We start from the raw sequence: 18388 nt of genomic DNA, 5'->3' as shown, positions 1-18388 counted from the left end.
TTCAGCATCTGATGAGATGTGGAGAAACCAATGTCTACGAGATTTACACCTTTCATGCTCACTAAAACACAAAGCTTCCTTGGGTCTGGCATCATTCTGAATCCGCCCCCAGCACACGGGGAACTCATATCTGGCAGAAGGCACTGCAGGTGAATATGCCAATGCGTGCTCCCGCTGAAGACATAAGTTCTCGGTTAATGACTCCCACTGGCACAGCAGTGAACTTTGGACTATCTGATGAAAGAATGATTATTGGATGAAGAAATGAAATGATACTCCAGCTTACTGCAGGAGGGAGCGGAGGGTGGCAAGGGAGAGATGCTGGGAACTCATCGCAACGATTTTTCTCCTTTCCTTAAGATGTAAATGCCCAGGTCCATTAACTTTAAACTGATCTGTAAGCGTAAATTAAGCTACTGCCTTGAACTGATCTTCAATGTACTTACTAAAGTCAATAGATATTGCTGTCACTGGAAGGAATTATAGTGCCCCTAGCACTTTGTCACTGGAAACAGTCAAGAAGAAACAGCATGGCTTTGGAGTTGTGCCTGGGTTTGAATCCCAGCTCTTGTCTTTACTGATTTTTTTTTTTTTTTGGACACAGCACAAATTACTTAACCTCCAGAGACTTGGTTTCCTCAGATGAAATGAAAATTATATAGGGTCTTAAGAAATTTAAATGAGGTGGGGCACCTGGGTGTCTAGGTCAGTGAAGCATCCAACTCTTGGTTTCGGCTCAGGTCATGATCTAAGGGTTGTGAGGTCGAGCCCCACATCAGTCTCTACACTCAGTGCAGAGTCCGCTTAAGACTCTCTCTCTCCCCCTCTGCCCCTCCCCCCACTCTCTCTCTCTTTCTCTGTCTCTAAAATAAATAAATTTAAAAAATAAAATATTTTAAAAAAAATGAATAAGTAAGTGAGGTAAGGAACATGAAGTTCTTGACACGTTAGATACCCAGTAAATATGATTTCCTTTCCCCTATTTTCTGTGGAGTCCACTGTAATCCTAAAGACAATATCCAGAGTTGTGTGTACCTCACTGGAGACCATGAGAGCAGCGCCATCCTAAGGGGATACCTGAGTCCCATGCTGAATGGGAAAGGAAGTTTCAAGCGACAAATGAATTTTTTTTTTTTAACAAATGAGCTTTTTCTCTATGTAAGAAAAAAGCTGTCTTTATAGGTCTTTTTAGCCACTGAAGCCTGTGAAGTCACTTTCAAGCCCAAGATATTCCATAGAAATATCTCCCATCTCAACCCTGCCAACCTGCGCTACAGGCTCCAAAATCAGCTGGGCCACTGGGAGTTGCCTTTCAAGGGACTGGCTCTACTCTGGCATGACGTTGCTCTCCCTCTCCTGACCCAACCTTCATGTAGCCTCTCAGGACCGCCACCGGGATGAATTCAGCTCAGAGCAGCCTCTAGTGTGTTCCTGGCCAGGGGGCTTGGGGGGACAGTATCACAGGAGGAAATTAGCACCTATCTTTCTGCTTTAATAAATTTTTCCCTTGCAAAATTGGAATAAGCGGGGGAATCTACCATCCTGAGTGATAAGTGATACAGGAAATGAATGGAGCAAAATTGTATCTTCTGATTTATTATGACTTCTGACTTTCTAAACTTTTGGATCATTTAGCTCTATAGTCACATTTGTATAAGTGGGTCTTCCTTACCCGTCTCCCTGCTAAGATGAGTCCCGGGGTTCATCTACCAAGATACTCCCCACCTGTGACTCAGACCTCTCCAGAAGCCAAGTGCTGTGTAGAGAGGAGCCCAAGAGTAGCTGTAGAACACCAGCATTTTTGTGTGTTTGGATCCTCTCTCCATCCAAGTGCCTAAGTGTTGGGTTTTCCGTTCTAGTGCCAAGCTCCGCAGCGCCTGGGGCAGTGGAAATGCTGAGCACCAGTGTTTCCAGTTGCCTACAGTACTCATCAGAAGAGGCTAAATCCTGCACTAATCTATCCTTGGGTCGACTTGAAGATGGGCTGCATGTGATAACGTGGGCTTTTGCTTTATGTTCAAATGCTGGTTTGGAATGGCCTTTCTGGGCTTCCTGGGACCTTCAGGTAGGCCCAAGCCTCTGCGTGAGGGGCAGTTGCTTCACACAGGAGAGGCCACAGGACTCCCCAGCCTGTTTCAGTGGGTGGTCGCTAGGATTATGGACTTCCTATATCCTGAAAAGCAGTTGAGACACCTTCGGCTCTATAACTACTTTGCTTCCCTTCCTCAGAGTTCCCTTCCAGTGGTTCTAAAGGGTCAGGTACATTAAACATATTTGGAAGTGACTATTATTTAAGTAGTGTCTTCAGTAAAGGGATTTCCTGACTTTGATAACTCAATACAGTGACCTTTCCAATCACTTTCTGGACTCAGCCCTCAGTACTATGATTCTCCATATTGTTAATTTTTCCTGATATTACAAAAGACATTCCTACAGTGTTCTGGCATTTTTATCTACTGCTATACCTCTCGATGGCATGCAGGACATCAGTCATTCGTTTCAATAAAATGGTAGGAATCATCACGGTACCTTACAAACAGCCCTTGACAGCATCACTGTGGGCATTATTGCCCCCATTTCATAGATGTGGAAGCTGATTTTCTAGTAAAATCACCTGTCGAGGTTCACGTAACACATAAAGACTTGGTATTTGAACTCAGCCCTCCGTGACCTCACTTCTGTTCCCCGCCCCAACACCACTCACTACAGAGCACTTTGAAGGACAAGTATCTTGTTTAAATGTGGACTACAGGACCCTTCTGAATCATTTGGAGCCTCGGAAGCCCTCACAGGGTTAGAGATTTCTTCCTTTAGATGAGAACAGACTTATAAAACAGTGTACAGAAGCCATTGCACAATTCCCTTATTTTCTGGTTGGAAAATCTTCACACCCCTCACATTTTAAAACTAAATATACCTTATCAGATGATCTTTTACAACATGAATATTATATGAAATGGACTTTCTTATTCAAATAGACTTCCCAAGACGTTGCTCTAAGTACTCGCTAAGTATATGCTTCCTATCCAGTAATTATCAACAGTCTCCCTTTAGTTTCTAGATAATATTGGTCCCAACTCTGTATTCTGCATACGTTTTAAAAATAGGCTCAAGCCCTGATTTCACTTTGCCTATTGATGGTCTAGTGCTCCAGCAGAAGGTTCTACTCGGTGCCCATTCTCTGAGAATAAGGGGGTTTTGGAAAAGGCAGTGGCATTTACCACAAGGCTATAATTGTTCACGTGGTGGTTGTTTTCCACCGAGAGAGGAAGCCAGACAGGAGAAATTCTCCCAGCGGCCGTTGCCCAGGAAGGCACTTGGCAACCGTGGCATATTAAAGGCTACATAAAGCTTGGACCTCAGCTTCTGATGCCATCAGAGCACCGCTAGAGATGAAGACCATCCGTCATGAAAGCTGCCCCGTATCTTTACTGGCCGAGCCCAGGCCAGCACGGAAGCCAGCAGCACACTCTGAGCGGGTGGCAAGAGCGGGCCCTGGTGTCACCATGTCACACTGTCCGTGTGTCCTAGTTTGGAGGCGTCTCAGAACAGTAAAGGACCTTCTAATTTGTATTTTCATCCAGCAAGGATCTGAATACCTTTAAAGTGAGTCGACCCACCGAGCATTTCAGTTACTTCCTGGTGTTCCCAAATTCACAGAAATCTCTTGGATTTTTTTCAAATGGCTACTGTGAGATCATCCAGAAGTTAAACGAAAGGAAAAAGAAACATTCCAACAGACAGGATGGGTTTTTATTGGGAACTTAGGAGATAGAATAAGGCCATCGTAGCAGGATTTGCTGAGTTCTAGTATCATCGGTTCCTTTCACAGCGAACTTGATTGTGATAAGGAGGAAAAGACCTGGGGACCTGGGATACCTGAACCCCAAACAAGGAACCAAGACTCCTCAGGATCCTCAAGTAGAGCAACGGGAAAGGTGTCGAACCTGTGCGCTCTTCACGTTTGGGCTTAGATTCTTTTGTTTTAGATGAACTTGTTCCTCATTCCCAGTAGTGAAGCAGGGTATAAAGTTACAAAAGCCACGTCCGAGGCCGCCCCCGGCTCGTGTCACGGCACCATCGGTGCAAATACACCAGGAGTTGTATATTAGTCCAGCTTCGTTCCCCTCCCGCATCTCCTCCGCAAGCTCCCATCAGTCCCTGCCTTCCCGCCTTACCAACCCCTAGCCATGCAGGAGGCGTGTCATACATTCCTTTTGTATAAGCTATTCCTTCCATCTGGAATACTCTTATTTATCTGGTGGATCTTTGATCTTTTGGATTTTGTCCCACGCTTCTAGGCCGACTTGGCACCTTCTTCTGTCTTAGAAGACGTTACCTTACGTACACCTTCATTCCGATAATTACACTGAATTCGTTACTTAAATGTTTATTTCCCACCAGCTTATGAATTTCTTAGGAGCAGGAACTGGATCTTCTGTCCTTGACCCCCCAGTTCCACACCCAGTATCTGACACCACGTAGAGCCTCGTGAATGTTTGTGTAAGTGTGGGGGGGAAGGAAACACGATATGGTTTTGTCAGTTGCCCCCAATAACCAGACGGAGGTACCGGATATTTTTTATTAAGGAGAGTAAAGCAGTTTCAGTATTTTAAAACTTACCACTTTGTTTAGAACCTATGACTAGAATAGCGGTAACCACTGGAAATGTTAAAAAGTTCTGAGCTGAGATGAGAAATGTTACATAGCATAGATATGTGTACAAAATTTGTAAACAACTCATGTACCCATCATAAGAGGGTTTTTAATTACATATGGCACATTATGAAGCCATTGAAATGCAGTTTCTAATATTCCACTATACAATCAAGTATTTGTGATGTGATAAGTAGAAAAAACAAGTCACAAAACCTACAATCTCCTAGTTTGGGTGAAGAGTATATATGTGTGTGTGTACCAAAGTAGAAGCAAGAAGCATTTTTTATTGAGTTACATTTTTTCCTTGTTTATATTTTTCTATATGTATGATGAACATTTGTAATGAACATGCATTACTTCTGTAGCAAAAATATATGTATATGTATATATTTTTATAAATTTTTTTGCCTGAAACTCCATTTTAATCCCTAACTTCTGCTTCTTCACTGCTCTCTTGCCAATAGAATTGTAAACTTGGTAGGGGCATGGGTGAGAGAGTTATGGTAATTTACTTTGAGAACTTCTAGAATGAGATAGTGTGACACAGAAATCCTGAGTGGTGATTTTCTCATGACTTTAAAGCCAGGAGATGACAGATCATCTTATGAAAGAGATACGAAGTAATAGCAACAAAAATCATCCATACAGTAATATAACGGCAATGTGTTTGCCTTGTGGTGTGAACTAATAGAACTCTTTAAAACAAGCAAACGTGCCGCATGGTTTAATGGCTGGATGACTTTGCTTTTATTCACTTTGATGGCTCCTGCATCCCGGACTAAAGTGGCCATATCTCTTAGAGGAGCTGGAAGAGGGTAAGGTGTTTGGGCATCTGTGAATAAACACACACATGCCACAGGACCCAAGCCCTGTGAAGTAATGTGTTTTGACCTCCTTCTAGGAGAATCTTAATGGACACCAGGCCAGAATCTGAGCACACATTGAGGGGGTTGAATTCATGCTCATTCCCATTGCTGGCAGTTCGAGAGTCTCCTCTGAGATTCCTCTTGTCTCGGCTTGCCTACTCACAAGCTCAGGAAATCCTTTCTCATTGCTCACCTCCCACCGGGGGAGCCAGGTTGCGTTTCAAATGCAGTAGCGTATCCAGCCCTCCCGTGTGCCGCCATGCCTCCCGACCCCATGGGTGGCCTGCGAGCGCCTGCTCCAGGGTTCCTCACGCCTTCTTGTTCTTTGCTCACCAGGCCGCATACCCAGAGCCGTAGCCTCCATCAACCAGCACCTCCTGAGATCAGATGACGTGGTGAGCTGTTGCCTTGACCTTGGAGTGCCCAGCATCTCCTTCCGCATCAACGGGCAGCCTGTGCAGGGGATGTTTGAGAACTTCAACACAGATGGGCTCTTCTTCCCTGTGGTGAGCTTCTCAGCAGGTGTCAAGTAAGTGATGGCTGTGATTTCATGAAGAGTAGCTGTTAGCCCACCTCCCCACCACTCCTGCGAGCTGGGGAGCGTGGTGGTGTTCCTCAGGACTTCCATGCCATGAGTGACTTGCCTGCGTGCCCCCCCCCAAATGATAGTGAAAGTAGGAGAGAAATCCAGAATCACTGACTCAGTAGATACTTGTTGAACACATACCTACCGCCAAGAGTTTTATCATGTGCTCATATAGTAAGATAATATCTATGTAGAGCCTTGCTTTAGTATTTAAAAAATTACATGCTTATTATTAAAAATTTGAAACATACAGTTATAAATAAGACAGTATCATCCATGTTCTCAACGTTTAATGTCTGCTAATATTCTGGTATATTTTCAAGTCTTTTATTTTACACATATATGGTAATTTTTTAATTGACATCACACTGTATATGAAGTTTTATGTCTTGATGATTTTTTCACTCAGCAATACGTCAATGAGCCTTTTCCTGAGTCATTTAGTATCCTCCTAAACCAATTTTTATAGCCATATAGTATCCTTTTATTTGGCTGTCCCATAATACAGCCATTACTTTGTTTTTAGACTTTCATGCCAATTCCATTTTTATCTTTATAAATAAAATTATTATGGACATCCTTAAGCAAAATTCTTTGTCTGCATTTCTGTTAAGATCTTCCTAGAAGGATGTCAAAAGGTATGAACTTTTTAAAGTCTAAATTTATAATCATGTAGCCACATAGATTTTCAGGAAGATTGTATGGAACAGTTCAGAAATCATGAGCAACAATTTTGAAATCTCAAAAGCTCTGAAACCTATAAGTTTTTTATAACTCATTTCACCACAGACTTTGACCTGAGTTTATCTTGTGGCAAAACTGTCATCAACAGAAATGAGGCTGTTTTTAGTCTTTTGTTTATCCTACTTCTTTTGAATATGTGCTGTTTAACTGCAGAAATATTAATGTATTTGATTATGGGGTTCAACCCATCACCTGGTTGGGGGTTCTATTTAATACATACTATGTAGACTTTCCTTTTTAAAATCTAAAGAATTCTGAAGCCTGAAACACAACTCCAAAATTTTCAGATAAAGGATTTGACCTATAGTATCATTTAAAGCAACATATGGGAGTACCCAACTGATTGGATCTTCCTTACCTTTTACTGTTACTGGTTATTTTTCATCTTTGCCAATTTGAGAATAACTTAAAGTTTTAATTTTCTCTTTAGTTGATTACCAGTGTGGTTAAGCATTTTTTTATGCTTATTGTTCTTACATATTATCTCAGCCCAATATTTTTATTTGGTATTCTTTGCCTTTCTGGTATTAATTTTGGGGGCAATTTTTTCTATGTTAAGACTATTGAAAATACTGCCTTATTGGTTTCAAATATTTTTCGCAGTTTGTGATTTGAATTTTCACACTTAGTTTTATTTTTCTGTTGTTTTTTGTTTTTCCCTTTTACAAAAATAATGCAAGTCAAGGAAATACCAAGAACCCAAAATCATACCACCCAGAGATAACCATAATCCCTTTTTATTTGTGTATTTCAATATTTTTACGTTAAATTGGATTTATGCTATACAAGCTGTTTTTCTACACACTGTTGTGAACTATTGTGTTCACTGCTCTGCCCCTTCCCTTGTATCAATTAGATGCTGTATTAATTATTTTACTCTGACTATATGTTTAAATGTCTGTAAGACAAGACCCCATTATAAGTCTTCATCCCCAAGATTTTCTTAGTCATTCCCGATCCCTGCTTGTTAAAGAGATCACAATCAACTGAGTAGGAAACTAGAGTCAACACAGGTAGAATCCTGTTGCTTTCCATGGAAGCTATTGGAAAGGGCCATAAGAGGAGGGGTGTAGAGAACACGGGCTTGGAGCTCGGACCAGAAAGAAACCATCTCAGAGCTCCGAGCATCTTGGGGATGAATTTCCAAAGTGACAGCACCGTGATAGGCCTCAGCACCTAAGGTAGACTGGTAAACCAAGGCACGTTCATATATCTGCCAACAGAGGATAAAATTTTATTTCTGTTTCAGTTAAATAATTTAGAAATAAAGAATCATCCTTCGGAAATGATATTCAGCCTTTGGCATTTGACACAGACATGCAAACACACATGGTATAAGCTAATGTATGTTTGCAAACAGAGTGACACAGTGTACAGATACACGATATTTCTAAACCTATTCATGTAGATGGATGCAATCTATTTAAATTAAATATTATCAGTGTTTGAGATTCTTTTAACAAATGGAGACCCACTATAGTAAAACTTTACTAGGGCTGCAAATCTACTCATCAGTGTTTCAAGCCAGAGAACCTTCTATCAGCCCAAGGGACTGTATTCTAGAGTTGCAAGTTTTTTACCTGTGTTTCTCTCCTCTGAGGATATTCCCATTAGAATTTCATTCCAATTCTCCCATTCTAAATGTGACGTAACCTGTCATTCTTCACTGATACCCATAAAAGGCGTGTAGAAAACAAGGAGCATTGTTGAAGGAGACACTGTAAGCACAAAGAGAACTGATTGAAATAGAGACCCTCTGGCAGGCGCGGGGTGGGGGGGTTGGCCAACCAGCATTCGCCTCATTGTACATCCTCCCCACTTTATTCCCCAGGAAGAAAGAGAATGAGTAGAAATCAAAATACGGTGGAACACTATTTGGGTCATCCACCTGTTGGCTTAATACCTTCTTGGGAGAAACAAGGTCACTCTGAGCAGTCCGTTCCTGGGACCACACTTGCCTTGGGTGGCCTTGGTCCCCCAGTATCACTGCCCTTCTCTTCTTTGTTTGTTTTGACCACATCCCACTCACTGGGTTTTATTTATTTTCAAAGCAAGTACACCTGCTTCTCAAGCCTCTCATCCGAGAGGCGTGCTTAGCCAGAAGTCAGATCTCTGGAGAAAAGGACCTTTTTTAGTGTGCTGGCTAAGGGACTTTCCCAGTGCGTACAACAATCTTGTATAACGATTTTAATCATTAACTCATCCGTCCAATATCCCTCAAAGCAATGAGATAGGATTTTTAAGTGTGTGAATTTATTTATTGTTTTGGCGAGGACTTACTGAAATCTCTTGGCAAAGAACTGCAGCTAGCAGGTGAAGAAAGAGGCGACTGAAATGTATCCATACGTAGAACATGCTTCTAGCATCTCTTGGCCAGGTCAGCAGAGCATGCAGCCTCCTCAGAGCACAGGAAAAAGAGAAGCAAGGTTCCAAGGTTAGACAGCTCCTTTTTCTTACCCACTTATAAGCACAACCGGGGAGAGAATTTAAGAAACTGAAGAGTCCAGATGTGTTGACTTGAACAGTTTATACCTTAGCTAGGAGGGCGTCTGGCTTAGAGCCCCTGAACAGGTGGGAAGCTAAAATGTGGTGCGGGGGGCTTGATGTCTCTCGAGCCTCCTCTCTATCAGGAGAACATCACCTCTGACGTATTCCTGTCTTTGGTTCTCAGAACGTGATATGATCCGAGGAGAGACGGAACTGAGCACACATTTGGGAAATACGTTTGACTGAAGTACATCCAAGTCCCTCATGTGATATCTTTGATCGTTTCAGTGCCGCTCCTGTGTTGGAGAGTAGCCAATTTATTTTTATTTGTGAACAAATGGGATCAATATACTAATACTCTTCTATCAGTCGGTAAATTATGATGTGGTGCTGAAACCCAGAAGCTTCCCTCTATACTACTTTAGTTCCAGTGTACAGAAAGCTAGAGAGAGAAAGCAGGATAGTAATTCCAAGTTAATTATAGTATCTTATTGAAAATAAATATGGTTAATAACACGGTTGATCAAGTGACCGAGTCCTCTGGTCATTGGACCTGTGCCAAGTTCCACTGTGAATGGTCAAGGTGAAGAAGGCAGAACAGAAAGGCTGAGGTCTGGGTGGCTCAGGCGGTTAAGCATCCAACTCTTGATTTCAGCTCAGGTCATGATCCCAGGGTTGTGAGATCGATCCCCACGTCAGGCTCCATGCCTAGCATGGAACCTGCTTAATAGTCTGTCTCTCCTTCTGCCCCACCCCTGCAACTCTCATGTTCTCTGTCTCTGTCTCTCTTGCTCTCTCTTAAAAAAAAAAAAAAAATGCTGAGGTCCTCTTAAAGTAGTGCTACATGTTAAGGATGATGCTGCTTCCAAAAATGTAAATTTGTAAGCTAGAAGAACAAGACTTTAATTTTCATATGCAAAATAATAATAATACAGTTGAAAAGAAATTTTTGTTTTCACCCAATGTAGTAGAACACTTGCCTGGTTTTACAGTGTCTCCCCCAGCGAGGTACCAGGTCATGCCTATCTAGGAAGAGAGTCTTCTCCCATCATAGAAGCGTTCAGGACTGTTTCTCATATTTCCTTCCAATTTCTCTGTGGCTTCCAAACTAGATTTCTCTTTCACAGCCCCATTTCCTCCTATTTAATGGTCTTTGCTGAGGTCACAGTCTTGAATTTGTGACCCCATAATTATTTTTATAACTACAAACTATGTTGTTAATAATACCTGATTAAGATGTCCCTGCCCACAGTCATCGAAGAGCAAAAATCTTTTTCAATTAGATTTACCCACAGTGAAGTCAAAGGCAGCATGAGTAATTACTAACAAAATCCACAAATCAATATGTACTCTCTTTTCTAACTATTGCGAATGTGCCTCCTTAGTTTTCTTCTCAGTGTGGCTTGTTTGTGGCTCCTATTCATGCAGTAGGCCCTCAATGTAACAAATCCTGTTTGGTTATAGGACAGAATTTGGGATGAGGCATATGTACCTTGGAGACCACGCAAAAGGTTGAGTTACTTAAATGCCCGCAAACCCCTTATTAAAATATAGTCTCACCCTGCAAGGTGGCATCTTGGCATGAACCACATGGAGAAGGTGACCCAGAAGCCTCAGCATACAGTGAATTTTGGGTGATACTTTTCGTTTTGCAGAAAATTGATGAGTTAATCGCTGTAGTAGGATATATTTTATAGCTATAGTTAAACTCACCATAGATCTATTTAATTGTCTCACATAACTCTTTTACCAGCCCTTAAAATTTATAAAAACAACATTATCCAAAGGTGGTTGGTATTTGTGGTTGCTGTTTGTTCTCTGTTGGTATCTACCAGACTTGGCTAAAATTCAGGTAACCAACAGCTTCGCTATTTCCAGCTTGCTGTGGTCAATGCTGTGGAAATTATTGCTGAGATAAATATATCTCTGTGGAGAACAGATGAGTACTGGCTGGATTGCCCTGGGCTTTCATCAAACACTGGCCAGAAAGAAATATGAATGTGGGAACACATCACTCAAATTGTTCTCCCATCTTAGCGATAGGGACGGAAGATGCAATTATGAATCATGACTTATGAGTTGAATTCAGGTCAGCTAAAGCTTGTTAATTCTTCTTCCTCTTAACCACAGCCTGTATCCTTTTCTTCTTTGGAACACACCTTCCCTGCTGTCTGGGAGAGATTCAGTAGCAGATGAGAGGAAAGAGACGTCCAGTAAGACAGACTCAAGTGATGTCACACGTTTGCTAGTAAGCTATGGATAAGGAATCCGAGTCATCCTTCTTGAGCATGACAAAGCCTTGTCTTGATTTTTACTGTATTTTTTATTCATAGGTCAGTCTTTCAAGAGAACTTGCGCTAGGTAGTCTCATCTCTTCTGCAAATTGGCAAGCCAGGATGCCACAGTCTCAAAAGATTAAGTTGAAAATGCTAGCAGGGATTTTTCAATACAATTTGCTCTGTTTTCAAAGCCGGTCAAGTAAATAAAAAATTCCTCCACATATCCCCAAACTTCACTACTCCCAGGATTTCTCATCTCTGAGGTGGAGGGATCTAAGGACACAGTCACTTACTGTAGTCACGTTAGGAAGGAAAAAAAAACAAACTTCTTTGAGAGCTGATGGAATGTCTTGAGTTATAGGAAGAACTCTAGAAGATGATAACAGGTACTTGAGTGGAAGAGATTAAATTGATTAATAATATTGATTTTAAAATCCATTAATGTAGAGAAAAATCCAAGGATCAAGAAGAACTAATTTTAATGAACTCAATTCTTGAATTATCTTTTTATTTTAAATTGAACATTTTCTGTGAGGCCAGGAGATTCTATAGAACCCAAGGAGCAGGGAAGAATACACCTGACAAAGAGAGATGTACATTCTCATTGGAAATTTCTCATCCATGAGTGGGGCAAAGGATTCAAATAATAAACCTTAAGTGCCAGGTACCAGATTTATTGAAAGAAATAGACTAGGTATCTGTAACTTGGTTGTTTTTCTTGCTACCCCTTCAAATTCATGCTCTGGGCAAGTTCTCGGGCAGGCTCTGTAACCTTTATTACTCCTTGTAAGAATGAGGACCATCTTGTTGGTCCCATAAAAGTGCCATCCACCTGGCTAGAAAAACTCAGATTCGTATGCAGTTGATGGGTGAGGTCTTCCCCATTGGGCTTGCAGTCGGAGGCCGAGCTCCTCCCAAGTCAGCCAGCTCTGCCTCAGACCCTGCTGCCTTTGTGTAATGACGTGTCACAGTTAGGCAATGGCTGCTGCTTTCTCTTCTGGGACCCTGTTGTAGCTTCCTTGGGGCCTTAGGTGCAGGCATCTCCCTGCAGTTCTTTCTGCACAGGTTTTACCACCCGTACTGGCTGCTCCCTTCAGGCTGACCCCAAGCCCTACTCTATATTGCCCTCCCACGCGCAGGCCTCGCACTTCCCTCAGCCCCTGGGTTTCTGATCTCTGCGCGGTCATTTGCCTTTCTGGACATAATTGCTTTCAATATGGCGGACAGCTGGCTCACTCGTGGAATCTATCTGGCTTTCCAGGAACATAATCCTTGGTCCCACCCTGAGCAGAAGGGTAGCTCTTTGTCTTGAGGTCCTCTGTGACCCTCTGTCTCTTTCTCTCTCTTTGTTCTGTCACCAGGTGATCATGTCCCTTACTAAATTCCAGGGGACATTTACAAGCTCCTTAGTAGTTCTTAAGCCCTCAGCATTTGACTTCAGATAGGAGAGCACTCCCTTCCCTTTCTCCCTGACCGTGCTCTCCAAATCACTTGTTCTCCTTTCTTATCAGGGTGGAGGTATGTGATGGGCTAAAGCTGCATTGGCTTCATCATTTTTTGATGGACCCTCATAGTGGATCCAGCATCTCCCTTCAGGATGTGCAAACATTGGCATCCTCTGAATTATCTGCCTGTGGGACCTCTGCTAAAGCTGTAAGACAGAGGGGGAATCCCATTTTAAAATCTTCAAATAATTAAAGTGAGTTTCAGGTATTTCTTTTGATTATTCTCTTCCAGCCTATCATTTATCGCTAATTATTTCCTTTGACCTGGTTAGTCTGGATCTCCCAGAGAGAGTTATAAGAAGGACCACCAATATTAGTGGTCCCAGAGGCTCTGGGCAGCGAGGGAAGGAGCCACAGGTGGTAGGTGTGCCTGGCACCCCTCCTGTCTAATCCCACCTGCTGGGGGGCGGCCTTCTGTCTGGCAGGTCTTTGGAAGCAACCCAAGACCATTTCTTCCGCCCACTGAAGCACAGCGTAATGGAGACAAATGCTTCAGTGAGCAGTAAACACTGATTTCTGACTATGTAAATTTTTCATTTTACAGTTTTTGTGGCCATTAGAGGAGATGAGATGAAGATTTATAACCAAATTATCATTCCCTTTTTAATAACCAAATATAAAAACAGAAATCATGGTTTTCCCTAGGTGCTATGTGGAACTCCACCTTTCTTGATTTGCTCTCTATCCAGAAGATGACAACAAATGTTAAAATGTAAGGAAATTGTAAAACGAAACAGAACTGGCAAGACAGCTCATGAATAATTAAGTCCAGCTAGAAGACCTCGAAGGAGATGATTTACTTGTTCTTGGAATCTGTAGAGTAGTGAGTAACAAAGAATACACTTGCTGTACAAAGTCCCGGGCATCCAGCTCCTCACAGAAAGGGTGCTCAAGGAGAAGAGGCAAAGGCAAAGGCAAAAAAAAAAAAAAAAAAACCCAAAACAAAAAACGTCCCACACTCTTCTTTTGCTCAAAAAGATCTAGTTCTATCCCACAATTTCAGCATGTCAGTAACACGGTCTGCTATGTTGCAGTTGAATTGGGAAGTTCTCAACCAATAATTTTAAGGCTTAGTCATTATTTCCTGAAGGTTCACTAAATTAGTAACATTGAAGGCTAATGACTCAATTTTGTTTTAATGTCATTGTTCATATTCTTAATACACATATATCATGCCCCATTACGTAACATTTAATGTAGGAACATTCACAAGGGACGATTGTGGTTCTCATTCTGTATCACTGTTTAGTACTTTAAAATGGGAAAGTGGGAGGTTTCATGTGATTTCTGTAATTAATTTTAAAACAGCATTTTGTAAAATGCTGTTTGGATAAAGAATTTGTTTGCATTGGGAAGAAAAAAAAACCTTAATGTCTCCTACTTGGAGAGAGTTTTATTTTCCAGTTTCATGATTAGGCCACTTCCACAATCACTCAGCCAGCACTGAGACTCTCTTGCAAGGCTGCTGTACCAGAACATCGAGTGAAAGGAAGTGAGGCCTGGTGGAGACTCTCGCTGTGAGAGCTTTGCTAGGTCATAACCCTTCTTCCATCCCCCCGCACACACATGCCCACTCCAGCCCACTCCAGTCCACTCCATCAGCAGTTCCTAACAATCCTCATTCCAAAGCAAAACTGGGATCCAGCTGCTGCTTTCCGTCTTGTCCATCACCACGTTGTTCAGCCTATCCTCATCTCCCACTGCGACTAGTTTGGTGTCAGGTGCCTCCAAACACCTGCCAATTGGTCTGCTGATCTGTTAACATAGAGCAGCTGGAAGAATCTCATATTTCTTCTCCTTAAAGTCTTCACGAAGCTTCCCGCCTGGAATACGATCTCCTCTTCTTTCCATGGCTCACAGACCCGACCTGATCTTGCACTGCCCCTCCCACCTCCTCTCCTGCCACTTGGGCTCTCCACCCAAACTGTTTCCTGCTCAGGGCCTTGGCACATGTGGTTCCTCTGCCTGCAATGCTCCTCTTCCAGATTTTAGACTCCTTCGCTCCTCTTTATCCCGCAGGGTTAACTCACGTCTCCTCAGAGAGGCCTTTCTGGACTCCAGCCTAGGCACCACCCTCTTGCCTGAGCTATTTCACATTGCCCTCTTTGTTCCTTCCTCCATATCTCCCTATCAGTAATTCTGACTGTTTTGCTCTTTGGACGCCTGCTCTCTGTGACGCCAGGGACGCTGTCGTCTGTTCATTGCCGAGTCCTCTGTGCAGAGAACAGCACATCATAGGGGCTCAGGAACTTGTTCAGCAGAGGGAGGAGGAGGGCGAGAGTGTTGAGTGCAGATGCTTACGTGTATGTATTGGTTTTTCCTGTGGGAAATGAGTGTTGACCCTGCAGGGCTACATATCTTTTCATGTTTTAATTACTTAAAACTGGTCACATTTCCTCATCAGATTGATGTGGTTGCAGCTGATTTGCAAAAAGCTCTATTTCTTGTTACAAACCTAGGAGAGTATGAAGTGTCATTTTGAAATGGTTCGCTCTCATCCTCTCCTCCTTGCAAGGGGAGCTTTGGGGTGTAACTATAACCCTAACCTAACCTATATACGTGAGGCTGAAATTCAGCCAGAATGCTGAATGGGCATATTGAAAGGCTTCAGTATCCCGGAAATCGGGGCCTGCCATTCCTGTGAGCCCCCAGGTGTCCTCCCCCATTCCTGGGAGGTCTCTGCAGGCACTGCTGGAGTGGACCAGAGCATCAGGCCTGGATGCCAGCAGGGTGGTGGTGCCCCTGAGAAAGGCGCTTGTACCCCAGTGAGCAATCACTTGATGCCCAAGTTGGCTTCCTATGGCTAAGGCCACATGCTGATGCTTCTTCAGAGTCGCCCTCGTATGGCCGCTTTGGGGGACTGCAGCCTTTGCCGTGTATCACTTCAAATAAGAGCACCTGGCATATATGCCGTTTGTGTTTGATGTTCTGGTCTGTCTTCATCTTTTGCCTGCTTCTGAAAGTTAGAATTTCCTATTGCTCCCAGGTAGTTATGCCATGTTTTCTTTAACTGATGTGTGAGTAATGTCCCTCAAGTGAAAAGACTTGGAGTCCTTATGCTGTGATTTCAGTATGATCTTCTCAGAGAATAGTAACATCATCACCATCACTGTTACTCTTTTCAGTACTCTAGTAATAATACCTTGCAATAATGATTTGTCTCCTAGAGTAAGGAAAAACATCATTTTTAAAGTCTAGTGATATTTATGTATAAATTAACTTTCAAGAACTTAGCTGACACAGGTCAACTGAGGATCCCACACTGACCGTTCTCTCCACCGCTTTATTGCATACTTTCAGATGTTTGCTGTACTGAATCCGAATTCAGGCGCTTCCCAACCAAATAATTTGGGGGTGGGGGGCTTATCTTGAATTTTTGCTTACTTGGGCTGGGATTTCTTTTTTTAACCTCTGTCTTCCTGGTCTCTCCAAACGCTACAGAGTACGTTTCCTGATGGGCGGACGTCATGGAGAATTTAAGTTCCTGCCTCCCTCTGGCTACGCCCCTTGCTATGAAGCCTTACTTCCAAAAGAAAAGATGAGATTGGAGCCTGTCAAAGAATATAAACGTGACGCTGAAGGCGTTAGAGATCTTCTGGGTACCACCCAGTCCCTCTCCCAAGCCTCCTTCATCCCATGCCCCATAGACACCAGTCAGGTAGGTTCCAGCTGCCAGCAGGAGGCAACCCATGTTGATGAAGTCATAGGGCTACATCCTTCCCTCTGTGTTGTCTCTGAACCATTCCTATTGCCCATTCTCTGTTATTGCCATGTAATGCAAACAGCTGTTGTTCTTCGTGTTCCCGCCATATGCGTAGATTGAGCTCTTTAAGGATTTCTCGGAGAACAACCTGATCACTTGCTACAGGCAAGGCTCTGTGAGGTGCAGGCACAGATATGCAATACTGTCTGGGAATTTGCAACCAAATTGAAGAGGTAAAAAGCAAATGTATTATTTTTTTTTAAGTCTGAGTGTAATAAATGCAAAATGAACTGTAGCACAAATAAGTGCTAGAGACACCTATTAGGCTAGAATATTTCTAGAAGTCCAGGTAGGATAGAATTCAACCAGGGCCTTTCATAAGCTTAAATGGGGAGGGGCATCCAAGGGTGAATTATGGAAACAGCGCAAGTGTCCATCAGTTGATGAATAAAGAAGAGGTTGTGTGTGTGTGTGTGTGTGTGTGTGTGTGTGTGTGTGTGTGTGATGGAATATTACTCAGCCATAAAGAAGAATGAAATCTTGCCATTTGCAACAACATGGATGGAGCTAGAGGGTATTATGCTAAGCAAAATAAGTCAGAGAATGAAAACTACCATGTGATCTCACTCATGTAGAATTTAAGAAACAAAGCAAACAAGCAAAAGGGAAAAATAGAGAGGCAAACCAAGAAACAGACTCTTAACCGTACAGAACAAAGTGGTGGTGACCAAAGGGAGGTGGGTGGGGGGATGGGGGAAATAGGTGATGGGGATGAAGAGTACACTTTCCATGCTGAGCACCAGGTGATGTAGAGAATTGTTGGATCACTTTATTGTACTCCTGAAACTAATATCACAGTATACGTTAACTAACTGGAATTTAAATAAAAACTTAAAAAAAAAAAAAAGGGAGGGACAGGTGGTAATAAATATTCTCATGTGGCTGGATGCTTAGAGGAGAGGGAGCATGTAGGAGAAGAGTTGGAAATAAAGCTGAAAGAAATGGGATAGTACATATGAGGGGAAAGTGCTGATAACTGGACATTTCTTTCCCTTTCCAGGCTCTCTACTTTGAGAGAGACACTCACGTGTTTATGACAAGGGGCGTAAACAACAGCTTTCGGTATTTCCTCCACACCAATGCTATTCAAGTGTCTATTCTAAACATTAGAGAAAATCATTGACAAGGGGCCTTGTCTCTGAGGCACATCGGGTTAATAGTTTATAGGAATACAGCTCTTTTGACCTGCAGAAGGTCTCCAGCACGTTTCTTCCCCGTGATACTCATGTGACCCTATTACATTCAGCTATGCATGCGTGTTCTTGAGTCTGCGTCGTACCTCCCACAGCTCATGATTGTGAATTCGCTTCGAGTGCAAAGAGCGGCATTTCCCTGCCTGCCTCACAGAGCCTGGTGTAGCACCTTGAAAGTAGTTGGCATTAAGAAGGTTGATAGGAAACTGGGGAGGAGTTGCTGAGCCAGAGATGATCCTGGGAATTGGATCCCCTGGTTCCAAAGACACAAAGCTTGAGGGCCAAAGAACTAAACTAGCTTTCGCA

At 42.7% G+C, this 18388-nt stretch overlaps 1 protein-coding gene across 1 annotated transcript in view; it reads left to right on the top strand.

Annotated features, from left to right (window-relative positions):
* The window catches only part of RYR3 (ryanodine receptor 3), a 581277-nt gene that overhangs the window by 364292 nt on the left and 198597 nt on the right, over nucleotides 1-18388 (top strand). The window contains exons 20-21 of the mRNA XM_045815782.2: nucleotides 5862-6054; nucleotides 16568-16784. Coding sequence (XP_045671738.2) covers nucleotides 5862-6054; nucleotides 16568-16784 — 410 coding nt within the window. The remainder of the gene's footprint in view (nucleotides 1-5861; nucleotides 6055-16567; nucleotides 16785-18388) is intronic.

The sequence above is a fragment of the Ursus americanus genome, chromosome 36 (assembly GCF_024610735.1).
Source record: "Ursus americanus isolate L20-20 chromosome 36, mUrsAme1.1.p, whole genome shotgun sequence".
Taxonomy (NCBI): domain Eukaryota; kingdom Metazoa; phylum Chordata; class Mammalia; order Carnivora; family Ursidae; genus Ursus; species Ursus americanus.
This window is presented reverse-complemented; position numbering and strand designations above follow the sequence as displayed.